This window comes from Microtus oregoni, unplaced genomic scaffold, assembly GCF_018167655.1.
Source record: "Microtus oregoni isolate MIOR12 unplaced genomic scaffold, Mior012 000018F_ref0000195, whole genome shotgun sequence".
Lineage (NCBI taxonomy): Eukaryota > Metazoa > Chordata > Mammalia > Rodentia > Cricetidae > Microtus > Microtus oregoni.
Window position 1 is genome coordinate 5,699,977 of NW_024543077.1, and position 24,586 is coordinate 5,724,562.

At 45.7% G+C, this 24,586-nt stretch overlaps 2 protein-coding genes across 2 annotated transcripts in view; one reads left to right on the top strand and one right to left on the bottom strand.

The window, feature by feature from the left end:
• The window catches only part of LOC121458647 (dynein regulatory complex subunit 6-like), a 169,199-nt gene that overhangs the window by 71,913 nt on the left and 72,700 nt on the right, over positions 1–24,586 (top strand). The window contains exons 10-11 of the mRNA XM_041667951.1: positions 16,221–16,273; positions 21,409–21,509. Coding sequence (XP_041523885.1) covers positions 16,221–16,273; positions 21,409–21,509 — 154 coding nt within the window. The remainder of the gene's footprint in view (positions 1–16,220; positions 16,274–21,408; positions 21,510–24,586) is intronic.
• LOC121458989 (leucine-rich repeat-containing protein 17-like) overlaps positions 814–24,586 on the bottom strand; it is a 32,565-nt gene continuing 8,792 nt past the window's right edge. Inside the window, exons 2-4 of the mRNA XM_041668448.1 lie at positions 12,994–13,909; positions 6,844–6,999; positions 814–1,550 (exon numbers count right to left, since the gene is read on the bottom strand). Of these exons, the coding sequence (XP_041524382.1) occupies positions 1,153–1,550; positions 6,844–6,999; positions 12,994–13,780 (1,341 nt within the window). The 5' untranslated portion in view covers positions 13,781–13,909 and the 3' untranslated portion in view covers positions 814–1,152. The remainder of the gene's footprint in view (positions 1,551–6,843; positions 7,000–12,993; positions 13,910–24,586) is intronic.

The window sequence follows — 24,586 nt, forward strand, 5'->3', positions numbered from 1 at the left end:
TGCGCAGTAGAAAAGGTTTTCATGGCTCTGCCCCTCCCAGCCGTATGGCTTTGTCCAGGTTCTCTGGCTCCCTGAGCTGTGGGTTTCTCCTCTTTGTAGGGTCAGTAACATTATGGTCCCCAGGGGGAATCCTGTGAGTTACATGGAGATTCTGAGATGTGTTCAGCACAGTGCTCAGAATCTGGAGACTCTCTAGACAGTACTCGGTACTATGTATAATAGATTGCCTTTCATGCATGGGCACTTGTACAAGAAATGAGGTGACCAGTTCCTAAGCTTTGTACCCAGTGTCTTGATAGAGAAATGCAAATACATTGTGTGTGGGAGGAACCCCAGGACACGGTACTTCATTCAGGGTTTGCCAGCACCTTACTTTAGAGCATACAGGAATCCAAAATACTTAAAGCTTGAGTTGCCTTAAGCATCAATAACAGCAGAGGTCAGTGGGGTGGTGGTGGCACGCGCCTTTAATCCCAGCACTGGGTAGTCAGAGGCGGTGGATCTCTGGGAGTTCAAGGACAGCCTGGTCTACAAGGGCTAGTTCTGGGGCAGGCTGTCTTGGAAAACCAAAAAAAAAAAAAAGCAACAAACAAACAAACAACAACAACAAAACCCAGCAGAGATTGACAGGAGGAAGGAGAGACAATTCATTGTTACTGTTCATATTTGATCATTTTTCGGATTGTATAAGGAGTTACAGAAAGACATGTAAAAATGAAACTTAATTTTTTTAACTTTTATTTCAAAAAGCCATCAAAAACATATGCAAGACACTATGAAATTCTAATGACATATTAAGACCCAAGTCCCTTGTATCATTAGCCGGGATAGTTTGGTTCTTTTGACACTGTTTCTGGCTATGTAGCCCAGGTTGGCATCATGATCCTCCTACTTCAGCTTGAGGGTTGGGGTTGCAGGCCTGCACCAGCCGTCCTGGGCCACGGTGGGATCCTGTGATTAGAGTCTGCCCACAGGAGGGTGGAGAAGCAGGATGCAGATTTCCCCATATTACTAAGATCACACAACGTAATAACAGTTAGGAAGTAGTCAAAGGGAGCCTCTGTAGCTGGATAACCTGTCTAAGCAGTCACAGCCGATGAAAATGTAAACATGGTTTCTGATGCCAGCCCAGCTCGGTGCCGCTAGTCCCAGCTATCCCACGATGGTGATTCTCACTCGGTGCTTCTTGGCTGTGTGCTCTCGGTGGAGTTTTTCCCATTCGTCGTCTTCTGTGTCCTGGTCAAAGGCTTCAGGGTACGCCGGCAGCTTGTCTTTGGGGCATTCCTCGTAGTAGCTCCGAACGTATTTCCCCACAGACCAACCTTTGTACTCTTCGGGCGTCTTGCACTCCAGACCGCTGTAATGGACGTTATAGTGGTGCTTGAGCCAGTAGTACAGGTAGTGGATACTGTAGTCGCATCTCCAAGGGTTGTCTCTGAGCCACAGGAGTTTCAGAAAATACAGATCTTCCAGCACCCCATAGTCGAAGTTCTGTAGGCTGTTGTTTGATAAGTCAAGCTCTTCTAGATGTGTGAGCCCTAAAAAGGCAGCTAGAAGCAGAGAACGTTAACCAGTGAGCAAGGGAACTAACTGCACAAGCGCACACGCTGTGCTGGACTTGCCTTACGTGCCTTACGTGCTTTACGTGCTTTACGGGCCATAAGGGCAAACACGGGTTTGCTAAGAGGCTCAGTGTTCCTGCCACAGCTTTCTCTCCAGGACCCGTGCATCTAAGTGTTTTCTCCTGTCTGTGAACTGTCTGGAACTCCTGAAACCTGGACAGAACCATCAAGGGAGGAAGCGCTCTTTATCTCAAGGCTAGAATGATGACGGGGAACTAACTTCGCTGGGGCCTTGCTTCTAGCTGCACACTACCTTGTTGTGGAGAAGCCTGTGTGTATTGTTCGCATAGACGCTGAGCTACCAGGTAAACTATGTGATTAAAAACAATGTCTTTCTGACTTTGCAGTCAGTGTGGTTGGGATTTGTATCACATGCTGGTGTAATTATGTACTCAGCAAGGAAAGTGCCTTCTTCCTCACTAGTTCTGTGCAGAAGATTTCTGCCTTGGGAGGTTTTTCCTTAGTGTGTCTCTCTATTGAACATGTGAAGAAATGCAATAATATGAAACACACCGTTATTCAGACAAAGCCTTTCCTGGATTGCGTAGATCGACGTGTGATATTGTACTTGAAAACGTCACTTTTAAGCTAGTCTTTAAAAATTGTTTTTCTGGGGCATTGGGGAAGGCTTGCAGGAGGTGTTGGCACCATGTGACTTCTGCCCAGTGCTCTGAATGTCCCAATAAAAACGCATTTTTCTGGTGTACATTTTTTGTTCTTACTGAGTGCTGCAGAAAGAGGGGTGCTGGATAAATAAGGAAAGTGTATCAAATTTAAGGCCGTAGTGCAGGAAAACACAGGAACATATGACAGCTTCCTAGGTGATGGATGAGCTGTAAAACGCCTAGAAAATAATCTTCCCCCGTTTAGTGCACTCGCGGTGAGAGCCTATTCTTGAATAGCACCAAGCCAAGTAATTTCTGCCAACGTTTTTAAAACATCTGGTTGAGTTTGGCAAGTGGTGGGAATTCATATGTATTTGATTAGCTGGATGCTGAGTAATTAGAAGAAAATAACACAGAACAAAATAACACAACTCTCAAGAACAAAGAAATGAGCACATAAAGATGGAGCCTATGTTCCAGAACAAACAGGTCATTGCTAACGTCAAAGACCTTGTTTCTGTCCTGGACATTTTCACAGTACTCCCTCAACATGCCTGTCCTAGAATATAGAATCCTTACTCTGAATTAGAAATAAGCTTTGTGCCAGTGCTGTTAACTGTTTTCATATCATCTTTTCTCAGACACAGCCCCAAACAGGCTACTTTCTAGTTTTGGACACAGCAGGGGTTGAGGAGTGGGGGCGAGGAGACAGATCAGGCCTGTGCATTTTGAGGATCATCTGGTAAAATTCTAACATCAGGCTGTCACAAACTCCCTTCTCTTGGGACAAGTCAGGACTCCAGATTCAAAGCATTTGCAGGCAAATATTCCTACATTCTATTTCAAAAAAACTACAGTTGGCATTAAAGTGTATGTATCTAGGGCCCCTGGGAGAGCGAGTTTTGTTTCTTGAAGGAAGTGATACCCCTGGTAAGGAGTTTTCTTTCCTTTTCCCACTCCGCCCTGCGTTCGACTGGACTGTCCCCTCTTCTGCAGTCTGGTGTCCCCTCTTCTACAGTCTGGTGTCCCCTCTTCTGCAGTCTGGTGTCCCCATGTCTTCTGCAGTCTGGTGTCCCCATGTCTTCTGCAGTCTGGTGTCCCCATGTCTTCTGCAGTCTGGTGTCCCCATGTCTTCTGCAGTCTGGTGTCCCCTCTTCTACAGTCTGGTGTCCCCTCTTCTACAGTCTGGTGTCCCCATGTCTTCTACAGTCTGGTGTCCCCATGTCTTCTACAGTCTGGTGTCCCCATGTCTTCTACAGTCTGGTGTCCCCATGTCTTCTACAGTCTGGTGTCCCCTCTTCTGCAGTCTGGTGTCCCCATGTCTTCTGTACATGTGCTCACAGGAAGCCGTTGGGCAGCGCTTCCTCCCAAGGGTCCCGAAACGCAGCCGGTCTTTTACTTTAAAGCTGCTGTAGTTCATTTGGTCTTCAAGTTCTAAGGTCCATTTTCTTTTGTTCTAAAGGACTTAACAACCAAAGTCCTTGGCACTCGGTTCAATGCAGAAGTGTTAATGAAAATGCGTCCCTTGTGTTGAGTAAACAAACTGAGGATGGGAAGGAGGGGAGAGGGGAGGAAGGGAAGGAGTGGTCTTCATGGTTCTGTTGTGACTGCACCACTGTTTGGGCACAGCTGCTCACTGCCTTCACACTCAACCAAGGCTGTCTAATAACTGGCGTTTAGGTTTAACAAAAGCTCTAAGAGTCATCTGCATTCATTGTGTTCATGTGTGCATTTGTGTCTCTGTGTTGCTGGGAATGGAAGCCTGGGTCTTGAACTTGTTCAGCAAGTGCTCCACCACTAAGCTACACCCCGACAACTGTCTACTAGTGCATTGAACACAGTGTTGGAAAGGAATTAGACTCTTGCTCAGGAACCCTTGGCACAGTGGACTTGTTCTATGGACCTACGGTTCTCATAGGGCACAAGATGGTCTCCACCCCTGGGTCCTTCAACCTGTGGCCTGACTTTACAGAGACTGGACACCAGTGACTGATATGAACATGATTATAATGACTGTAAGAAAGGAATGTCTTTTTATTTGCCGTGAAGAGAAAATTGCTCTTAATCTTGCAATTCAGAGTGCAGTATGTGTGCAGGCAAGTGTAGCAAATTGTTGTTCCTTTAAAAATTTGTTATAATTTTGTGATATTTAAATGTTATTAATTCTGAAATATCCTTTCATGGAGCCAGGGTGTCTTCGGTTTTCACTTTGATTGTGTTAGAATTGGGTTCCTGCTAGTGCCTGTGTTATTACTGAGAGAAGCGGAGGGGCTGAGCCGATGCCTCGCCGAGCAGAAGGCCCTGAGTGGGTCCTCAGAACCCCTGTCAAAGACTGGGTAGGGTAATGTGGACCTAGAATCCAGTGTTGGGGGGATGGGGACAAAAGGATCCCTGGGGCTCCCAGGCCAGACAATGTAGCTGATTGGTGAGCTCGGTTCAGCAACTAAAACATGCTGTCGAACTCTGTACACACATGCATACCTACGCATGGGCAAGTACACACATACATACCCACAGATGAACAAGCACACACATGCATACCCACGCACAAACAAGTCCACACATGCATACCTACGCATGAACAAGTACACACATGCATACCCACGCATGAGCAAATACATACATACATACCCACAGATGAACAAGCACACACATGCATACCCATGCACGAACAAGTGCACACATGCATACCTACGCATGAACAAGTAAGTACACACATACATACCCACACGTGGACAAGTACACACATGCACACCCACACATGAACAAGTACACACATGCATACCCACACGTGGACAAGTACACACACGCACACCCACACGTGGACAAGTACACACATGCATACCCACACGTGGACAAATACATACACGCATACCCACACGTGGACAAGTACTTGCACACCTACACGTGGACAAGTACACACACGCACACCCACACGTGGACAAGCACACACACGCACACCCACACGTGGACAAGCACACCCACGCACACCCACACGTGGACAAGCACACCCACACACACCCACACGTGGACAAGCACACCCACGCACACCCACACGTGGACAAGCACACACACGCACACCCACACGTGGACAAGCACGCACACGCACACCCACACGTGGACAAGCACGCACACGCACACCCACACGTGGACAAGCACGCACACGCACACCCACACGTGGACAAGTATGCACACGCACACCCACACGTGGACAAGTACGCACACGCACACCCACACGTGGACAAGTATGCACACGCACACCCACACGTGGACAAGTATGCACACGCACACCCACACGTGGACAAGTACACACACGCACACCCACACATGGACAAGTACACACACGCATACCCACACGTGGACAAGTACACACATGCATACCCGCACATGAACAAATACACACATGCATGAACAAGTGCACACAGACCCAGAAGTAATTGGTCTAGTTCATTTTTTACATAAGAGAAACAACTGTATTCATAGGAGCACCTGAGGAGTCAGGTGTGATAGTGTGTACCTGTGCAGGAAGTGTGCACCTGTAATAAGAACACCTGAGGAGCCAGGTGTGATAGTGTGTACCTGTGCAGGAAGTGTGTACCTGTAATAGGAACACCTGAGGAGCCAGGTGTGATAGTGTGCACCTGTGCAGGAAGTTTGCACCTGTAATAGGAACACCTGAGGAGCCAGGTGTGATAGTGTGCACCTGTGCAGGAAGTTTGCACCTGTAATAGGAACACCTGAGGAGCCATGTGTGATAGTGTGTACCTGTGCAGGAAGTGTGCACCTGTAATAGGAACACCTGAGGAGCCAGGTGTGATAGTGTGCACCTGTGTAGGAAGTGTGTACCTGTAATAGGAACACCTGAGGAGCCAGGTGTGATAGTGTGCACCTGTAGTAGGAGCATCTGAAGAGCCAGGTGTGATAGTGTGCACCTGTGTAGGAAGTGTGCAGCACCTGTAGTAGGAGCACCTGAGGAACCAGGGCAGGAGAATAAGAAGTTAAGGTCAGTCTGGGCTGCACTGTGAGAATCCTTCCACTCCCTGTGCGTACATATCTATTCTATAATGCTTTTGTTACTGGGATTGATGGAGTAAATATTGTTAGTACTATGTAGTCAGTGACATGCATCTGTCAGATTCTGTGTTTGCAGATTCAACCAACCACAGATTAAAAATAGCTGAAAAATTCTATCTGTTCCGAATATGCCATGTACTCACTAGACTTTGAGATTATTCCTTACACAATATAGCTTATCTAGCACTTCTGCTATTCTAAGTGTTGTCAATAAGTGAATAATTAAAGTATAAATGGGAGTGTACACGTCATTTTACAAAGGGGGTTTTGGTGTCTAAGAAGAGTCTTGGAACAATGACCCCAGACACCCAGGGATGACTGACTGTAGTACACGCTTTGTAAAGCAATATTTTGGCACATACTTCTGAGTGCCGAACAAGTCCCATTTGAAGTATCATGGTTAATTAAAGCTCATATTTTCTGAACTCAGTTTTTTTGTTTGTTTGTTTGCCCTAAATGGTGTTTACTATAGCTGTTGCCACAGAAGAAAACTCAGAGTGCAGCTGCCGGCCACTTGAAGGCAGCCACGCACTGGGACTTACCAGGATCTATGAATTCAATGCCATTGCTGCTCAGGTTTAACTTCTTTAGTTCGTGAACGTCTTCAAACTCCTTGGGTCGCAGCTGGCTGATTTTGTTGTATGACATGTCAAGTTTGACGATGTCTGGAGGGATGTTGCTCGGAACCTTCTTCAACTCTGGAAAGACGAAGAGTGTGTAGGTTACAGTTTTCTGACTTCTATTTTGTATTAAACTTGTGAAGCTGAACCCCAGCTTGGTGGGGTGGGGGGAGGAGGAGACACCAGGAGGTGAGGGAGGGGTCCCAGAAACTCCCTGTCTGTGGAGGTAGAAAATGAAGAAGAGGAAGTCCCCACAGGTCACAGCTAAGGCTGCTGAGTCATTTGGGGAGCCCAGAGTGCCCTTCAGGAAACACTCGAAAGGCTGGGCCTGGTAGTGCGTGTGGGAGGTGGGGGCAGGAAGATTGCTGCAGATTTGAGGCCCGCATAGGACCCACAGTGAGTGTCAGGCCAGCAGAGAGCTACAGAGTAAGACCAAGTAGAAAGTAGAAGAGAGTGTCCTGGCCAGTTTTTGTCACCACTACACCAACTAGAGTCATCTGGGAGGCGGGCCTTAAATGGGCAATTGCTTCCACAAGGTTGGTCTACCTCCATGTCTGTGGAACATTTTCTTGATTAATGGTTGATGTGGAAGGGGCCCAACAAACTGTGGGTGGTGCCTCTCCGGACAGGCAGTCCTGGGTGGCTGAAAAAGCCAACTGAGCAAGCCAGGGAAAGCAAGCCAGTGAGCAGCATTCCTCCATGGTCTCTGCTTCAGAGGCTCCCTGCAGGTTGGCTTCCCTTAATAGTGGACTGCCATCTGGAGGTATAAGCTACATGAGTGCTCTCCTTGCCTTCGGTTGGGGCTAGGGGAGCCGTCAGTGAGCCTGCGGTTCCCTCCTTGTTCTTTCTGTCCTAAGGAGCCATCACTGTCTCCACTGGCAGTAGCTGCCTTCCTGTTAGAGCTTCATGCTATCCATCATTTCAACTGTCCTCTGCCAGCAAGTGATCTCAGCTCCACTCTCGTAAACACCACACTCTTGACCTTCCTGATCTTTCCAACCATGGCCACAGCCCCTATCACTCAGGGGAGACATCCCAAGGCTCCCAGGGGATGCCAAAGACTGTGTCACCAAACCCCACGCACACACGCTTGTGGCTACGTTTACTGTGTGAAGTAGGAACAACGAGGGATCAGCCACAATATCACACAGGAAAATGGAGCAATTACAAGTTCGCGTTAATAAATTGCTAAAGCCTTACAAGTGGTTTATTTCTAGAATTTTCTACTTAATATTTTCAGTTCCTGGCTGAGCATATGTAAACTGAAATCTAAAAAAGAAAAACTAATACAGAGAAAGGAGACACTGTACCTTACGTCTGCTTTCCTTAGAAGCTGAAATTCATGCTTGCTTTGCCAACCCGACTCCCTTCTCGCCCACATAACTCCCAAGTCCTCATGATGGAGCTCCCTCCAGCACCCCCAAAGCTTCCTGCTCTGGCAGTACCAGAAAAGAAGCTCAGGAAGAGCCAGCAGCCACCAGGAGGAGCAATAGGAGACCAGAGCTCACCTTAACTCTACATTTGTGTTTCTATATTTAAATCATGCTTGTCAAAAATGGTTAATCACACCTACATTATATTATCGGGGATCCTTGCCCTTCCTCTCAGCTTTTAGCAAGACTGAAGAGGCCTGAGTTAGTTTTAATCAGGGCAGCTGTAGCCTATGGAGGGAAAGCGACTAGTTCTCATGGAGGAAAATCAGAAGTAACCGGCCAGACTGACTGATGTCTGCAGAGTAGGGTGGCCCAAGGGCTTTTTGAGAAAACAGAAATTCTTAGAACCAGAAACTGTAAAACACATTTATGAGAGGCAGTGTTGTTCATTTATCCACACTGCCCTTTTGGGTACAGAATAGTTGAATTGTGAAGAGTTCCAATGAGCTATTAATTAAACCTATGATTTCCTAGCCCCAGGTCTATTTACAGTCACGGTGACTTGGACCTAGTTTTGGCTTTCCTCTCAGTGGCCCAGATCGCATGGCTTTTGTGTGCATGTGTGTTTGTGTGTGTTCATAATCTCTGGGTGTACACACTCATGCCTGTGAAGGCCAGAAGTCACGCTCAGCTGTTCTTCCTTAGGAGGTGTCCACAGTTTCTGTTTGGAGACAGGGTCTCTCACTAGGACCTGGGGTCACTGCTTAGCCTGGGCTGCCGGACAGTGATTCCCTGGAGCTAGGATTCTGGGCGTGTACAGCCATACCCAGTGTTTTCATGGCTGCTGAGGATTGAACTCAGGACCCCATGCTTCCGTGGCAAGCGCTTTCTGACTGATCTATGTTTCCGTCTGGGATGGTGGTGGACGCCCATTCTAGATTCCACAGTGCACCCCATCGAGTCTGACTTCCTGGAACTCTTTTGTTGGACTCTCACTCACTATCTGTGTTCCTGATCTGGGTACTATTAATAAAATTACTTAAATGAGAAGATGTGGAAATGGGTGAACAGAGAAGTTAGATCATTCGCTCATAGTTACAGGGTCACAATTTCAACCTCTGTCCCTATTGCCCCATTGTGTATCGGTGCTAGCCTCCTATCTCATGTCTATTGTCCACCTGTCTAGAATCCCCACCTGTAACACACACATGTGGGGAGGAAGAGCTAACAGTGTCCTCTAGGGCGTGTTGGGTCCTTGTCACCAGAGCCAGGACTTCCTCAGTTCTATTGGCCAGAGCTTGCCTCTGGATCAGAGGTGAGGATACATGACGGAAGGACCCGTAAGACAAGCTGAAGCAGGTTAGCCACAGATCAGTGGGAAAAAAATGGCAATAAAAACACCTTGAAGCCCAGTGTAAGCAATGGGTTTGTGGGTATTAGAAAAAGAATATGAATTATAGGATCAACTTTGGAATTGTCAGCAAACTCCTGGATAAAAATAGCATCCCCAAGCAGCAGGAAATGCAAGTTTTCCTACCATGACCTAGAAACAAGCAGGGAAATCTCATTGGCAGTGGTGATGAGGAAAAGCAACTCCTTCTTTTGCCTTGAACATGAATGAGATTTACAAATTTGATGCAAAATGTGTGCTTTTGATAGAGAACAGACGAATACACACTTCCTCATGCCAAAGCAAACTTCACCAATGTCCTCATTTCTAGACTGGGTACCACATGGCACCCGTGTTTTCACATTTACCGCTGATCAGAATATTCTGGAGTCGGGGGAGGAGGTTTAAGATAGGGTCTGGCTTTGAACTTGCCATGTGACTTGAACCGGGAAGCTCCTGCTCTCCTCTGAGTGTGGCTGGGGCCACGTCCTTGGTAAGACACCTCACTGGATCTTGTATTTACAGTCCGCTCTTACGAGCTCTTTCAACCGAGCCTTACCATAAAGAGGAAACTGAGAAATTTCCTCCACATCATTTTTCCCATGTAGTAGACTTTTGGTTGTCAGCAACCTCAGAACTAATTTGAAGAGTTGGTAGTCGTTAAAGAGACATACATGAGCTTATTTTTAGGAATTAAGTTTCTTAATTATTATTGAAATCAGGGGACAGTATTGTGGCCCTAACATCAGAAGCACCTGGAGGCCATTTACCTATATAACCTTCCCAGCCCTCAAAGTAAAGTTGGCAAATTATTTTGGTAAATGTAGAGCTAGAAGTAGTTTAGAGCATGCGGTTGGTGTTCTTGGCAAATCCAGTCACGCCAATGTGGCACAGTGTGCCTTCCAACTGATCCCACACACATTCCCTTTGGAGGGCCGAGTTTGTTGGCAGAGTGCCTCTCTCTCACTCAGTGAATAAAGCTATTTTTTTTCCTGTCAGATGTTTAGGGCAGAAAATAGGGATCTTTGAGGTCTATGTGGTTGAACTGGCTCGAGTTAGTACCCTGCGTGGATTATCTGCATCACTGCTGCGCTGTTGGGAAGGCTGAATTTCCTCCCAGGGAGGAGCTACACCCAGGCTCCCTGCTTTCATTCACCATGTGGTTTTCTTGTGTAGCTCAGGAGGAGGCTTTAGCATCGGGAGGCATGAGTGAATTCTTGGTCTAGTGAATGCATCCCATCTCGAAGGAAAGAGATGGCATTGCATGGTGGTTATGGCTTGAATGGTGGATTCCTACTGCCCACGTGACCTTCTGAGGATAGCTTCTCTATACCCAGCTTTGTCATTTACGACGTGACATTGATCATGTCGATTATGGCCACACTGCTTTAGGGCAGTGAGGACCAAGTGACCATGTCTTTCACCACAGGCAGTGAGGGAGTGACTCTCGTTCACTAATGTCACCACTAGCTCCCCGCTCGATGGCATGCTTTAAGTCTCATCAAGGGCACTTGATGCACTCCAGCAGGGGCCTAGAAATGAACATTACTGAGCTTTTGTTACTTTTGTATTAGAGATTTGTTATCCATTTATCGAACAAAGCAATGAAATCAGATGAGATTAGGGCTGTCATATTTGAATTCTAGCCACGATTTCCCACTGCTGTGCATCTCTGTTGTTAGAGTTGCGTAAGTTACTGCTTTACAAAGCAAAGAAAGGCAGCTCAGACATTCTCACCCATTACCCAGTGCTGGGCTTTAAAGAAAGAGTTTGATAGGTTTATCCTATAGGAATGAACTTATAAGCCAAAAATGAAAACTAAACGAGGAATGGGATTGTTAGGTTTGTGTAAGTCACAGTGAAAGGCTTTTGTACTTAATTATGTTGGGGGTGGAGAGAAGGTAGTGAACAGACAGAGGGACTGCTGTGCTGCGCTAGACCGTAGCCAGCAGAGAGGATATTGATGTTTGCAGCGCAAACGATGCCTGTCTACAGTAATGGATGGTAACATTCTGATTGGGTGCTAGCCATCACAGTCACCAATTAAAATATCACACTGTCTCTCACAGACACACAGAATTACTACTGCATAAAAATTAACCACTTCAAAATGAAAATATGGGCTCTGAATGTTCCATAGTCACTAACTGATAGAGGGGCGTGCGTTGTCCTTTAATGTTCTGATCAGTGTTATATGAGCTAAATTTATGTGTAATGAAACTTTATATTGGTTCACTGCAGTTTTGGAGCAAAGAAGATTAATTTGTGGGGTATTTTTGGAAGATTATATTTAGGCAACAATAAGTTGGAAAAGGAAAGCAATAAAATATGTTTTATAGCCAGTGCTTGCCAAGAGAAAAAGAGAGATGTTTCATGGGAAAAAAGACCCAATAAGAACTTTGCTCATTGTTGGGAGGATATCATACAGCCGAGATTAAGGACTGTAAATGACTCACTTCTGTTCACTCTGCATAGCCTGGGAAGAAGTAAGATGCCTGGTTCTCTCAGGGCTCATGATAATCTTAGGACTAAAACGGCTGGAGTACAGAAGCCTCTGTAGCCGCTCTGCAGGCCTCCACCTCGGTGCTTCCCCATGGCCTGTGCTGCGCTGAGAACAATCAGTTCTCATGGCTGGTGTTGTTGTTTGCTTTATGTAAATATTTATTTACTTATTTCTTACTGTGTGTGTATGACACATGTGGATGGGTACCCATGGGTGCCAGAGGCATTGAACTCCCCTGGAGTCAGGGTTATGGGTACTCGTGAGCACCTGGTATAGGTGCTGGGACTTGGATCAATTTTGAGACAGGATGTCATGAAATCCAGGCTGGTCTACAGCCTCTCAGGTAACTGAGAATGACCTTGAATTTGTTTTCCTTTGCTTATGCTTTGTTTTTTTTTTTTTTTTTTTTTTTTGCTTATGCTTTGTTTTGTGAATTTTTTAGGGGTGTGTGTTTTGGAGCCGCGTCTCACGGAGCCCAGGCTATCCTCGAACTCACTTGGTAGTCAAGGAGGATTTTGAACTTTGTACCACCCTCTTGTCTTTACTTCTCAAGGGCCGGGATTACAGGCGTGTGCCACTCAGCCCAGTTAGTGGCTCTGGGGGTCGAACCCAGGGTTTAGCACGTGCTAGCCAGGCGCCTTACCACCTTCGCTCCCTGGTTTCCAGCTGCCTTGACTAGGACTTCACAGAGTTGATTGTTGTTGGACAGTGCTGCCTGACCTCTCCGGGCACCACGGGATGTAGGGAGGGGGCGGGACTAGATAATAGCCTGCAGAAACCAGAGAGGGAGAGGCCCATGCACGCACCTTTCTGCCTGCAGTCCAGGGTTTGTATGGGAAACACGTAATGGTGGCACAGGGTGGAGTCGGCCTCGGGCCTGATGACAGGGGGTCTCCCTGATACTTGGGGCTTGGGGTCCGGCTGCTCACTCTCCTGTTCGATGCACAACTCATCAGGCTTCAGCTGCAGCAACTTTTTATTCTTCAGTGCTGGTGGGCTTTCACACTTGGCATAGTTGCCCAGATTCCGGTTCCGTGGGACCTGCAGCATCGCAACGAGCGTGTCTAGCTCGCAGGTGCACTGCCAAGGGTTGTCATAGAGACGCAGGTAGCTCAGGAGCGGGGTGTAAATGAACACCTCCTCTGTCAGCACCTTGAGCTGGTTGTGCTGCAGCAAGAGGGTGGTGAGCTTATTCAAGCCAAAGAATGCCTCGCTCTCAATTTTGGAGATCTCATTCTGTTGCAAGTCCAGGCTCTTCAGCCTCTTAAACTTAGAGAACGCGTTGTTTTTCAACACACGGATTTTGTTTCTCGCTAACAGCATGTGCAGCAAGTCTTGAGGCCAGTCGGGTAACACGTAAACCAACTTTCTTTCTTGGCAGTCTAGGTATTTCTCATGGAGATACGTGTATATATCACAGGGAAGACCTGGTGCATAGCGTTTGACTGGGCTGCCTCTCCTGCCGCCACCTGCCCGGCTGTCGCTGCGGCTGGGATTGACCTGGCTTCTCAAAGTGCCAGGGCCGGTCCTGCGGGACTCAGCAGCTCTGCAGAAGCAGAGAAGAATCACGATGGCCACTGTGTTCGTGCGCATTCTGACGGCTAGCTGGCCCCAGGCACCAGGCAGGTAGAACGAGAGAGTCTTCCTTTGAAATCCAAGTTTGGGTAGCTTCGACAAACTCAGGTCAGGAAGAGTAAGTTTCTGCTGGGCTGTGCAGCGTTCCTAGGTGGGACAAAAAGGAGGAAAAGGAAGGAAGGAAGGAAGGAAGGAAGGAAGGAAGGAAGGAAAACAGTTAAGAGTCATCCTGAGCAATGTATGACAGAAACAGCAGCTTATTTCATTTTGTCTGAACCTTCTAGTTTAGTGGGCGAACAATGTTGTAGAACCTGCTTCCCCCTTCGCTTGCCTACCTTGGTTCGTAAACATATGCTTGGCCCTAGATCTGAATCAAGGCCCTTGTTCTGCCCAATTGTATCCCTCCTCAGTTCAGAGTCTTTAAAATGGGGCTTATGATGAAAGGGGCTCAGTGCCTGGACGGTGGGAAGCTCTCGACTGTGTGGACTCAGCCTGGCAACATGCGAACCTGTGTTCCTTGTCAGGTGGGTTGAAGAAATTAAAGGAATCTCTTCTGCCGGCCATGTTCAGTCTGTGCTCTCTCTCATATCAAAGGTAACCTTTCTCCCCAGCCATACCTAGGAGCAGTCATGTGCTCGTGATCATTTAACCACCCATGTTGAATTTAGACCAGGAAATGTTCAGAGTCAATGGCACCGTCATCCACCCATACAGGTCTGGTCTCAGACGCGCCATCTGAGAAGGTGACGGTGAAGGCTTCTGTGCTGCTCCCGTCCCAAGTATTTCGTTCTGTCTTTCCTGTTTTACTTTTCTTTTCCGTGTTCATCAGCCTCTGTTTAAGCAAACATTTTGTTTTGTACACTGTTCTGTCCAGTTTCCTTAACTAGAAATCAGATTCCCACTGTACTGCAACTGTGTTTCCCTGACAATTTTTTTTTTTATAAATATGGTAGCTATTCTATCCTAAAGATTTACTACACACAAACTAATGTTATTTCTGGGCCTCTACTGGTGATTCCTAAGATCTGCATTTTCTTTCCTTTTGAGACAGGGTCACTATATAGCCCCGAATGAGCCTGAACCTTTGGTCCTCCTCTCCCCTCCAGGGTACTGGGGCTTGCGGGTGTGCACTACCCTGCTTACTTAGGGTGATGTAGTGAATGTGCCAGGCTGGCTCTTCTCCAGGGGAGCTAGTCCTAGCCCAGACCTGCTTCAGGAACTGTTCAACCTTTCGTAAAGATATTCTGGGAACGTTTCTTGTTTGTATCTGTCACTCAGGACAGAGGCTGCTATTAGCAAAGGCAGAAATATCAAGAGTCTGTTTATAATGAGTAACATGTCTGTTATTAGTGGCAGGCACGATCATGAGACCAGTTGTGTGTCATCTGTATGTCAGTCATTCTGGACTGAGCTCCAGGGCCATCCTTACCTGCAGTTTCCCCGTTTCATGGGGCCCCGACCACCTAGAATGCCTTCCCACTGCTTTGGGTCAGGCAGTACTCATGGTCATCATTCATGTGTCTCCCCTAAGTGCTGTTTAGCTGTCCATCTTCCCCGAGCCATGCGATGTCAGTATTACAAGGGCTATTAAGGCACATGACTTTTCTCAACCTCCACGTTTCTGTAATTTAGTGTAATTTCTATGTCAATATAACTTTAAAAGTCACAACGAAGAGTTTATTTCAATCATTATGCATTATGGGGAGGAAGCATGCTAGTATTTGCAACATGCTTTGAAATGCATCAAAAAATAAGGCAGAATGCAGGACCAGTTGAGAGATGGGTGAGTGAGCATGCAATAAAACCAGTATAAAATGCAGATTATATTCTGGGTGGCAGAGATGTAGGTGCTCAAGGTGTAGTCCTGTTAATTTCTGTATACATGTAAAAATAGATATAATATCTTAAAACTGAAGCTTAAAGATGGGTCTGGGAGACGGCTTAGTCAGTATGTCAGTGGATACACACATCCGTGTACCACACAGAAGCACACATTCACACTCATGGATACACACATCTGTGTACCACACAGAAGCACACAAATACATGCATGGATACACACATCCGTGTACCACACAAAGCACACATTCACAAAAATTAAAAACCATGCACCAAAAAGTCACAAAATCAAAACCCAAACTAACAAAACAATCAAATTTATTTTCCTCAAGTACTTTCAAGCTAAAAGCCCCAGGTATATAGTATTTTTTAAAATCAAAATAGTGGGTTTTTTCTTTCTATCTTCTTCCTGTACCCCACAAATAAGCAGATATAATAAGCACACGTATATATGAGTTTTTAAAGAAGCCATTGGCCCAAGCAGAGAAACCCACACCTGAGCCCACATTTCTTGCCCAGGTTTCTATTTACCTTCTAAGGAAAGTGCTGCGTTGAATGTAGGGTGAAAGGCCACATGCTTGCAGTGTGTTGCTTAGTGACGTCTGCTTGTTTGATTTAGGCCACTGTAAAAACCTGCAAGAACTGAACCTCTCAGACTGCAAGTCCCTCACAGTGAGTAAGACAGTTTTCTACTGTGGTTTATGTAGGTCTGCACTTCTCACATGGGAGAGCCAGTGGGCAGAGCACATACTTTGTGTGCATTTGGGGCTGAGTGTGGAAAAAACTATATTAAACATTGGCAAAAACATTTCCCCCCTCTGCACAATGCTGCCATTAATCTTGTGGCTATGTGCTCAACGTTGGGGCCTCTGGCGAATGGAGACTCTTTCATGGTTACATAAACATGAGCTATGTTTATATTTCATGCACATGTATATAAGACAAGGTTTATAGGCTGATTCTGGTGGCTTTATGGCTATTAGTAACTATACCAAAGAAGACAGAAATGAGCACATAACCCCAGATTCCTCCTTCCTGGCCCTGACCCCTTGTCTTTCTCTCTACCCCAAATCTGTTTTCCGTACTGTAAGCACACAATACCCTTTCTACAGGCAGGTCTGACCAACCCACTACATCTTCCATCGTCCATACACCCCTGGAGAAAAAATCAAACCATGTTAGCATTAGTGCCCCTTGGAGACACTGCAGCTGCAGCCTCCCTTTGCAGGCTCACCCTGTTCCTCTGCTGTGTGCACAGCGAGTTCCAGTGGTTTTGCTCATGCACTATTGTCTCTTGTTGCTTTTCTGAGACAGGGTCTCACCATGTAGGCCAGGCTGTCCTCAAGCAAAGAGAGTCCACCAGCCTTTGCCTCTTAGGTGCTGGGGTTGAAGGTGTGTGCCACCCCACCTGGTTTTGTTTCCTGCCTTGCCCTTGCCCTCACCCTCGAGTGGGGTTTGTGGTTCAGTAAGGCTCAGTATCTCTGTCATTTCCTCTAAGCCTTGATGGGCCTACTGGTCTAGTGGGACAAGAGTGTAATCTTGGCTACTCAGGAGGCCAGATGGAATGTTTGCAAGTTCAAAGGCTGCCTGAACTGTGTGAGTGCTTCAGGGTGAGTCTGGGTAGCTTGTTGAGGGCCTGTTTCAAAACCAACAGCGGACTGGAGGTAAAGGCTGGTGATGAGAAGTACCTGGGGGCAAGACTTAGCTTGAAAACACAAGGTTCACTAACATTTAATATCTAATGCCATTATAGGGTAATGCATTGTGGGCCACGCACATGGAACCTGACATCCGTCCTGTGCTGCTAGGTCTATGTGCCATGATTGACACTATAAGAATGAAGGTCAGTCTAGTGAGAGAGGATGAACAGGGAGGGCATAGGGTTGTGTCTCACCGACCCCAAGGAGCAGGATGAAAGTTTAAAGAAGGAAGAGAGGGAATGGGCTCAAATGTTAATGTACGTGGGCTGGAAGACATCTGGGAAGGAGTGGCCCAGCTAGGCAGGAAATAAATGCACTGAGCATGGCGGTCCAGACTTGAGAATTAGGGCCACTGATTTCTGCTGAAGCCATCCCAGTGGGATGTCAGGGCGCAGATACAATTGTAGGGAGCTGATGGAGACAGTCTACCCAAGCAAGGGAACAAGGTCCTGGGGACACAGAGGGCAGAAGGACAGTCTGACTGTGCAGTGACCCTCAGCTCACACCGGTACCAGCCAGAGGCCAAGGCCCTTGGCAAAGGCGGCAAGATGCCTTAAATTAGCCCCTCAGCGTCCTCCAACACTGCACACAGCAACATGCCTCGTCGTCATGGTTACTCCTCTTCAAATGCCATTTCATGGACCCTTGGACGGGTTTTTCTGTCTGACTGAATGAGGGCTTTTCCCCTCCCACTCCCCACAGCTGCAGCCTGGCTACTTTCGTTCCTCCTCTGAAGCACATTTCATCTACACTGGGTTTTCCATACACTTTAGAAAAAGTAACTTTTAAAAAATGGTGTTGTAGAAATAAAAACAAATTGATGTTACCATTTACTCAAAGTGAACATTTTAATATTCCATGGTAGACACATAAAGTTATGGAACCGTAGCCCCAATATTTTAGAACATTTTCTTATCCTTCAGAGAAGTCACATCCATGAAATTACCTCCTGTTTTGTCCCGACTCCTTAGCACCTTGCAATTCTACTTCTTTCTGACAGGATGAATTTACGTCTCTCTCAGATTAGCACTGTGGCCTGAGTCCCTCAGCGCTTATACTTTCTACTCTTATATTCATGTTTACATTGTAGCTCCTTTTTAGAACAAGGAACACTTTGAAAACTCCCTTCTCATACTTTCCATGAAGTTTATCCTCAGAGCAGAGCGTTCACTTTCCCCAGAGGTGGAAGACATTTTATGAGCAGATATGAACATGAAAGCGCTGAGAGCCTTGCAACACTCAGCTCCTTTCTCCTCACACAGAGCGAGAGCCTGTGGCTTAGAGGTCTGCTTCCCACCCACCAGGCCACCCCTCTCGGCTTGGTCAGTCAACCCTCTTCTCGGAGGCTCATGCCTCAACACAACAAACTGCTGATTTATGTTCAGGAGCATCCCCAAGAAAGCAAGGAACAGACAGACGGGCCGTAGAACCCATGAGAGAAAAAAAGTCTCTCTGATTGGGTTCTTCTTCTCCCAGCCAAGTGCAAAGGGCTCCTTCATCAGGAGAGACGCAAGTCTCTGCTAGTATGTTCTTCAGACATATGACAAGCATTAAAAAGCGGTTGTTGTGAAATGGATTCATTCTTTCTATGGATATTTTTTAAAATCTATGGATTTTTAAGGCTATCCCATTAGGTGTTAGAAGGAATTTTAATGTGAGTTAATTTTCAGTTCTTGCCTTGGGGAGTATTAATTCTGCATATGAATACAAACTTGCATTCCTTGAATTTGTCCATCTGTGTGGAGTCTGTGAACATCAAAGTCTTGTCCAAGTTTGGGATCTATAAAGGGCTAGTAATTTTATCCAGCCCCATTTTACTGTTGTTTCCCCCTCCGAGAAACAGGCTGGGAGACAGGCTTACATTTAAAGATGGGGTAACAGTCATTCAAAGAGCTTGGCTATATGCAGTCTTGTCTTGTAAAATATATCGCACTGAAGAATTCGAGTCTTATGTGTCATAGGCCAATTCATGAGCCATTAAGCATGCTCAAATGGTGTTGCATTTTATGTTCAAACATTTCAGTGTTGAGCCTTGCCTTCTCTTAAGGACTGAGGATGGGAGTGGTCTGGGTTGTTGGGGTGAAGGCAGAGAAGGGGCTGCTGGCCCGCTGCACACAAAGCACCCACTATCCTCCTCTTGGCCCCACTCTCCTGTGGCCTCCCTAAGGGTGGCTGAGCCAGCTCTGTCACCAGCCTGCCACCTCCCTTCTATCCCCAGCACAGTGACCGGCACACCGAACATTTTCAGAGACAAGCTGTGCACCTGCTAAAGTATGGCGCTGTATGTGGGGATGGCCGTCTTTGCTTTCCGAGGGAAGCTTGTACTGTACCTGCTGCATTTGTCTGCACCCCTCAGCACCCTACACTTGGTGCTCAAATGACCGGAAAGATTACTGATTGCTTGAGCGCAGTGCTGAGACCGCGGTGCTTTCCAAAGGCCCCGCTTGCCCACATGAAGCGCTGACCGGAGGATTCCCTGTGAAGACCCCCTGGGTCCTGTTTAAGATAGGATTGGCTGCCCAGGGACCAACCACCTGCTACCGTGTCCCGGGGTTTTGTTAGGATAAATATGCATACATCCTGGAAACAGTGAAGAACAGAATGTTAAACTGATCCCGATGTCACTGAAGGTCAATTATTGCTACCCCTCAGCTGTCCTGCCCATCTGGATTCTCCGAACCACATTTGGAAGCTCGTGATAATCCACCTCTTCCAGATAGTAGTGGGCTGGCTATCCCTTTCTGGACGGGGTGTCCTGTATGTGCTCCATGCATGGGTATTTAAACCTAGCTGATACCTGGTGATATTCTAGGGAGATTCACTGAATAGATAAAAACCTATTGTTAACTCTGTTTCTGTTCCCTTCTTCTCTCTTGTCTTTTGTTTTTACAGGGTCTCAGTCTGTAGCTCAAGCTGGGCTGAAACTCATTATGTAGCCCAGGTTATCATTGAACTTGAGGTTAAATGATTCCTGCCTCTGTCTTCCCAGTGCTGGGGTTATAGGCATGCACCATTATGTCGACAGTTATTGTATTTTCTATATTTTTTATATGCAGGGTAGCTCATTACCATCAACGCTTGACACTCACCTGGTCTTTTTCAGCTTCAGTTCAAGACCATTGTTTGACACCATTGCCTCTCGGTCTCATGTTAGCCTCGCTCACTTCAACTCTCTCTCCAACTCCCACCCCAACACCGGATCTTGTGCCCTCAAAACCCCTTGTGTATTGTCTGTAGTTTATAGCTCAGTCAGGGTGTCTTTTGCTGTGAAGAGACACCATGACCACAGCAACTCTTATAAAAGGAAACATTTATTGGGTTGGCTTAGAGTTTCAGAGGTTTAGTCCATTGTCATCTCGGTGGGGCATGGCCACAGCAGGCCGACCTGGTGCTGGAGAAGGAGCTGAGAGTTCTACCTCTTGATCCTCAGCCAACAGGAAGTGAACTGTGCTAATGGGTGTAGCTTGAGCATAGGAGATTTCAAAGCCTGTCCTCACAGTGACACACTTCCTCCAACAAGGCCACACCTACTCCAATAAAGCCACACCTCCTAATAGTGCTCCTCCCTATGGGGGGGTCATTTTCTTTCAAAACACCACATTTTGCTTTTCAAATATAGATACTGAGTCCATCTCAGAGTTATTTAGCTTTTAAATGTATCATTCTCAGAACCATAGTGATTTAGTCACACAGACAGATGACATGCCTTGGCTCAGCGTGGCCTTCATTTAATGAAATCCAGTTGTTAGAGAGAGTTCTCTATTCCTGTCTTTCAGAATAACTTTAAAACACGCCAGTTTGCGACCACACTTTTATATCTGGGCAGCCGAAAGTCACCCTGTGATATTTGTATCACGTACCGGCATTTGCAAGTGTTCACCTTTTAATAAAAAATGCCATGTGATGTAATGAAGTTTTATTTCTAGAGAAAATGAGAGCAGTGAGCAGTGAAGCTTCAAACAGAATGACTAGTTTCTGCTTTTTATTTGAAGTAGTATCAAAGAATATGAAGGATCAAGTTATATGTGAATGTTTTTCTGGGACAGGAAGAGAGATGAGAAGCCTCCGAGGGTTTGATACAGTTTTCTTTTTTCGTTTGTCATGCAGGATGAATCAATGAGACACATTTCCGAGGGCTGCCCTGGCGTCCTGTATCTGAATCTGTCCAACACAGCGATCACCAACAGGACAATGCGACTCCTGCCCAGGTAATGCTGTGGCTGGTAGACCGAAATGTGGTCTCACGTGTGACTCAGGCTGGCCTTGAACACATGCTCCTTGTCCCCTGACTGGCACTGGGTGTATTATTCGTGTCACACTGAAATTCTCCGTCGGTAATAGCTTATCATCCAACAGGCAATAAGTACTTAAAACACACTTGTTCTTAGTATGTCTGCGCATAACTTTGCCCACATCTCTGGGGTTTTCATAGCCACTGTACCCTGCCCAGCTGCTGCTCCGCGACTCATCCCCAGGAGCTTAGAAGGGGCTGACGTGTTTGCCATTTTCCAACTAAGACTGGAATTATTGTTTTGGCAATTGTTTAGACTCACACTGATGGAAAAGGCAATTTATAAAGCAGATCAAACTTAAAAGTTTGTCTTGCCTGCAGTCAGCACGTTGTATGTAACTAGCACAGAAATTGAGGCATTTTTTTTTCTTTCAATCCCTTAAAATGACCTGATTCAGCAACAAAACCACTCATGCTATTGACAGGTGTGTGCATTCTGGTCATGTATTCTCAGCTCACCTAACCCTTCTGTGACGTAATGTTAGAGAAAAATGAATATAATGTAACTCGTGGAGCTATACTCATGTCTCAGCAGCAGTGCTCAGTTGGTGGGCCTCCTCTAAAAATTTAGCAAAAGTCAATGCAAGTATTGTGTAAGAACCAGCTGGCTACATGGAATTGACTATAGCTAATATTGTATGGTTTATTAGTGTTTATAAACCATATGGCACCTAACCTTTGTAGCTAGAAAGTACTAAGATAAAAAGTTTTACAGTACACATTTACATGTGGTTTTGGAGAAATAGATATTTATCACTATATTCATAATTAAAGATAAAAGAATGATTTATATGTAACCACCCTCTTAGGAACAGAGCGTTTTTACATTTTCAAAGTTCATAAATCTCTTAGTAAAATCTTGTTTGGTCAGAAAAACGTTTTAATAGATATCTTTTTAGTTGTCATCATTAGTAGCGGCCTTTTGGACTCTGATTTCCATACACTCTATGTACTAAATGGTCCTTATCGGGTTGGAACATGAGCTATAAGTATCTTTTTAAAACTTTTCTTTTAGAAATGACACAAACAGAGCTAGATGATTATTTCTAAATAAGAATTTGTGGAAAGCATATCAGACTTGTTAAATATTATTTCCTCTTTCAAACAAGTAGTCTTTTTATTTTATATTTATTTTATTTTTGACCCAATACTTGGAGAAGAATTCTTTGTTTAAAGTGGTTGATGCCTCCATTTTAAACTTGTGTCTTTAATTGTAAAAGAAATATGGGTTGAATTATTTCTGCTCTTTGGAATTGAGATTTCTTCAAGGACTAGTCTGTAATTAGTTTCAGCATAGCCACAAGTGTCTAAAGTGAAGAGCATTTGTTGAAGAGAACAGACTTCTGTGTGTAAATGTATGTGTATGCATAGATGATCTCAACATGTCATAATATAATAGTGATATTTTAGTCACTGATTAATCAAGCTTATAGTTTATTTTATGTATTAAGATAAGTATCATACTTTATCATGGATGATAGCATTTTTTCCACATAAAATAATATTCTTCTTCCTGGTTAATGTTTCTTCGTGATTTGTGTTATCCCTGCTTGGCCTAGGCTGTCCTCAAACTTGCAATCCTCCTGCCTCAGCCTTCTGAGTGTTGTGATTACAGGCCCTATATACCTACCGAGCTGAATCTTTTAAAATCCGCTGCTGGCGTCCTTCCCTTTGCTTTCCTGTGTTTCTGCTTCCTGTGGAATAACTTTAGGAACCCCTGTCTCTTAAGCCTTGTGCTGCTGGGTTTTAGTTGTATTTTATGTGTTTTATGTAGCTAGCTTCTATTTCATTTTTGGTTTTTCAAGACAAGGCTTCTTTGTGTAGCCTGGCTGTCCTGCAGCCAGCACTGTAGGCTAGACTAGCCTTGAGCTCAGATCCACCTATACCTGCCTCCCTAGTGCTGGGATTAAGGTGTGAGCCACTGTCCGGCTGCTAGCTATTTTATTTCCCTTTTCTATCTCTCCTTCTCCCCTCTACACACATCTTACTGTAAAGCCTATGGAGGCTCAGAACTCATTATGTAGCTCAGACTGGCTTGAACCTGTGGTCATCCTCCTGTCTCAGCCTTCCATATGCAGGAATTACAAATGTGAGCCCCATAGCTGACTCCCTCCTCTGCTTTTCAATTTTAAACATTCTTGCTAGCAAAATGTTTAGCTGCTCCTTCCCACTGGGCGAGTTAGTAGATTAGCATAACTATGAGTTGAAAGCTGTTTGGGAATTTTTAGTTTACAAATGAGTGTATAATTTAGTGGGAAAGATAGAAAAGTTGAGTTCTTTCCATTCAGTGAATATTCAGATTGAAGTTTACTTGATGCTTATGATTTTTGTCTTATGAAGAAACATGCAATAACTTATCTATTATAAAAATACATTTCATAACGATTGCCTATTTTTGTTGTGTTTTCCATTGTTCCGAACATGCTTGGGTATGCAAAACTCTTCTTTAAACTGCAAATAACCAGAGAAGTGCTGGCTGGTGCTGCCGGTCACTCCTCTTCATCTCCTTCCAAAGAAATCAGTTGCCAGAAAAAAGAAAAAAAAAATGATGGTTGCCCTTAATGGTAGCATTGATTTGCCAGATTTATTTGAGTATTTTTCCTCCCTTCTTTGGAAGTTAGTTTTCTAGAGTTAAACCCAGGGCTGCCCACAGCTCCTTCTCATTATCATTTGTGGGTTTCATGGTGGGGGGTGCCACATGTGTGGGGAGGGTTGGGGCAGCTCGAGGGACTCAGTTTCTACCGAGTGACTCGTCAGGCTGGAACTCGGGTCCTCAGTCTTTGCCCACAGAAAATACCTTTACCTGTTGATCTGACCCGCAGACCCAGCCCTTACTCCAGGAACTTCTTTGCCTCACATTCTTTCATGTTACCATGGTCTCGGCAGTCCTCTGCCATTCTTCTTGGTGCTACATCTTGCCTGGTGTGCCTCTGGTCTCCCTTTCTCCAGTCTGCTCAGACTCAGGCTGCAGGAAGAGTCGTCCTACAACAGTCC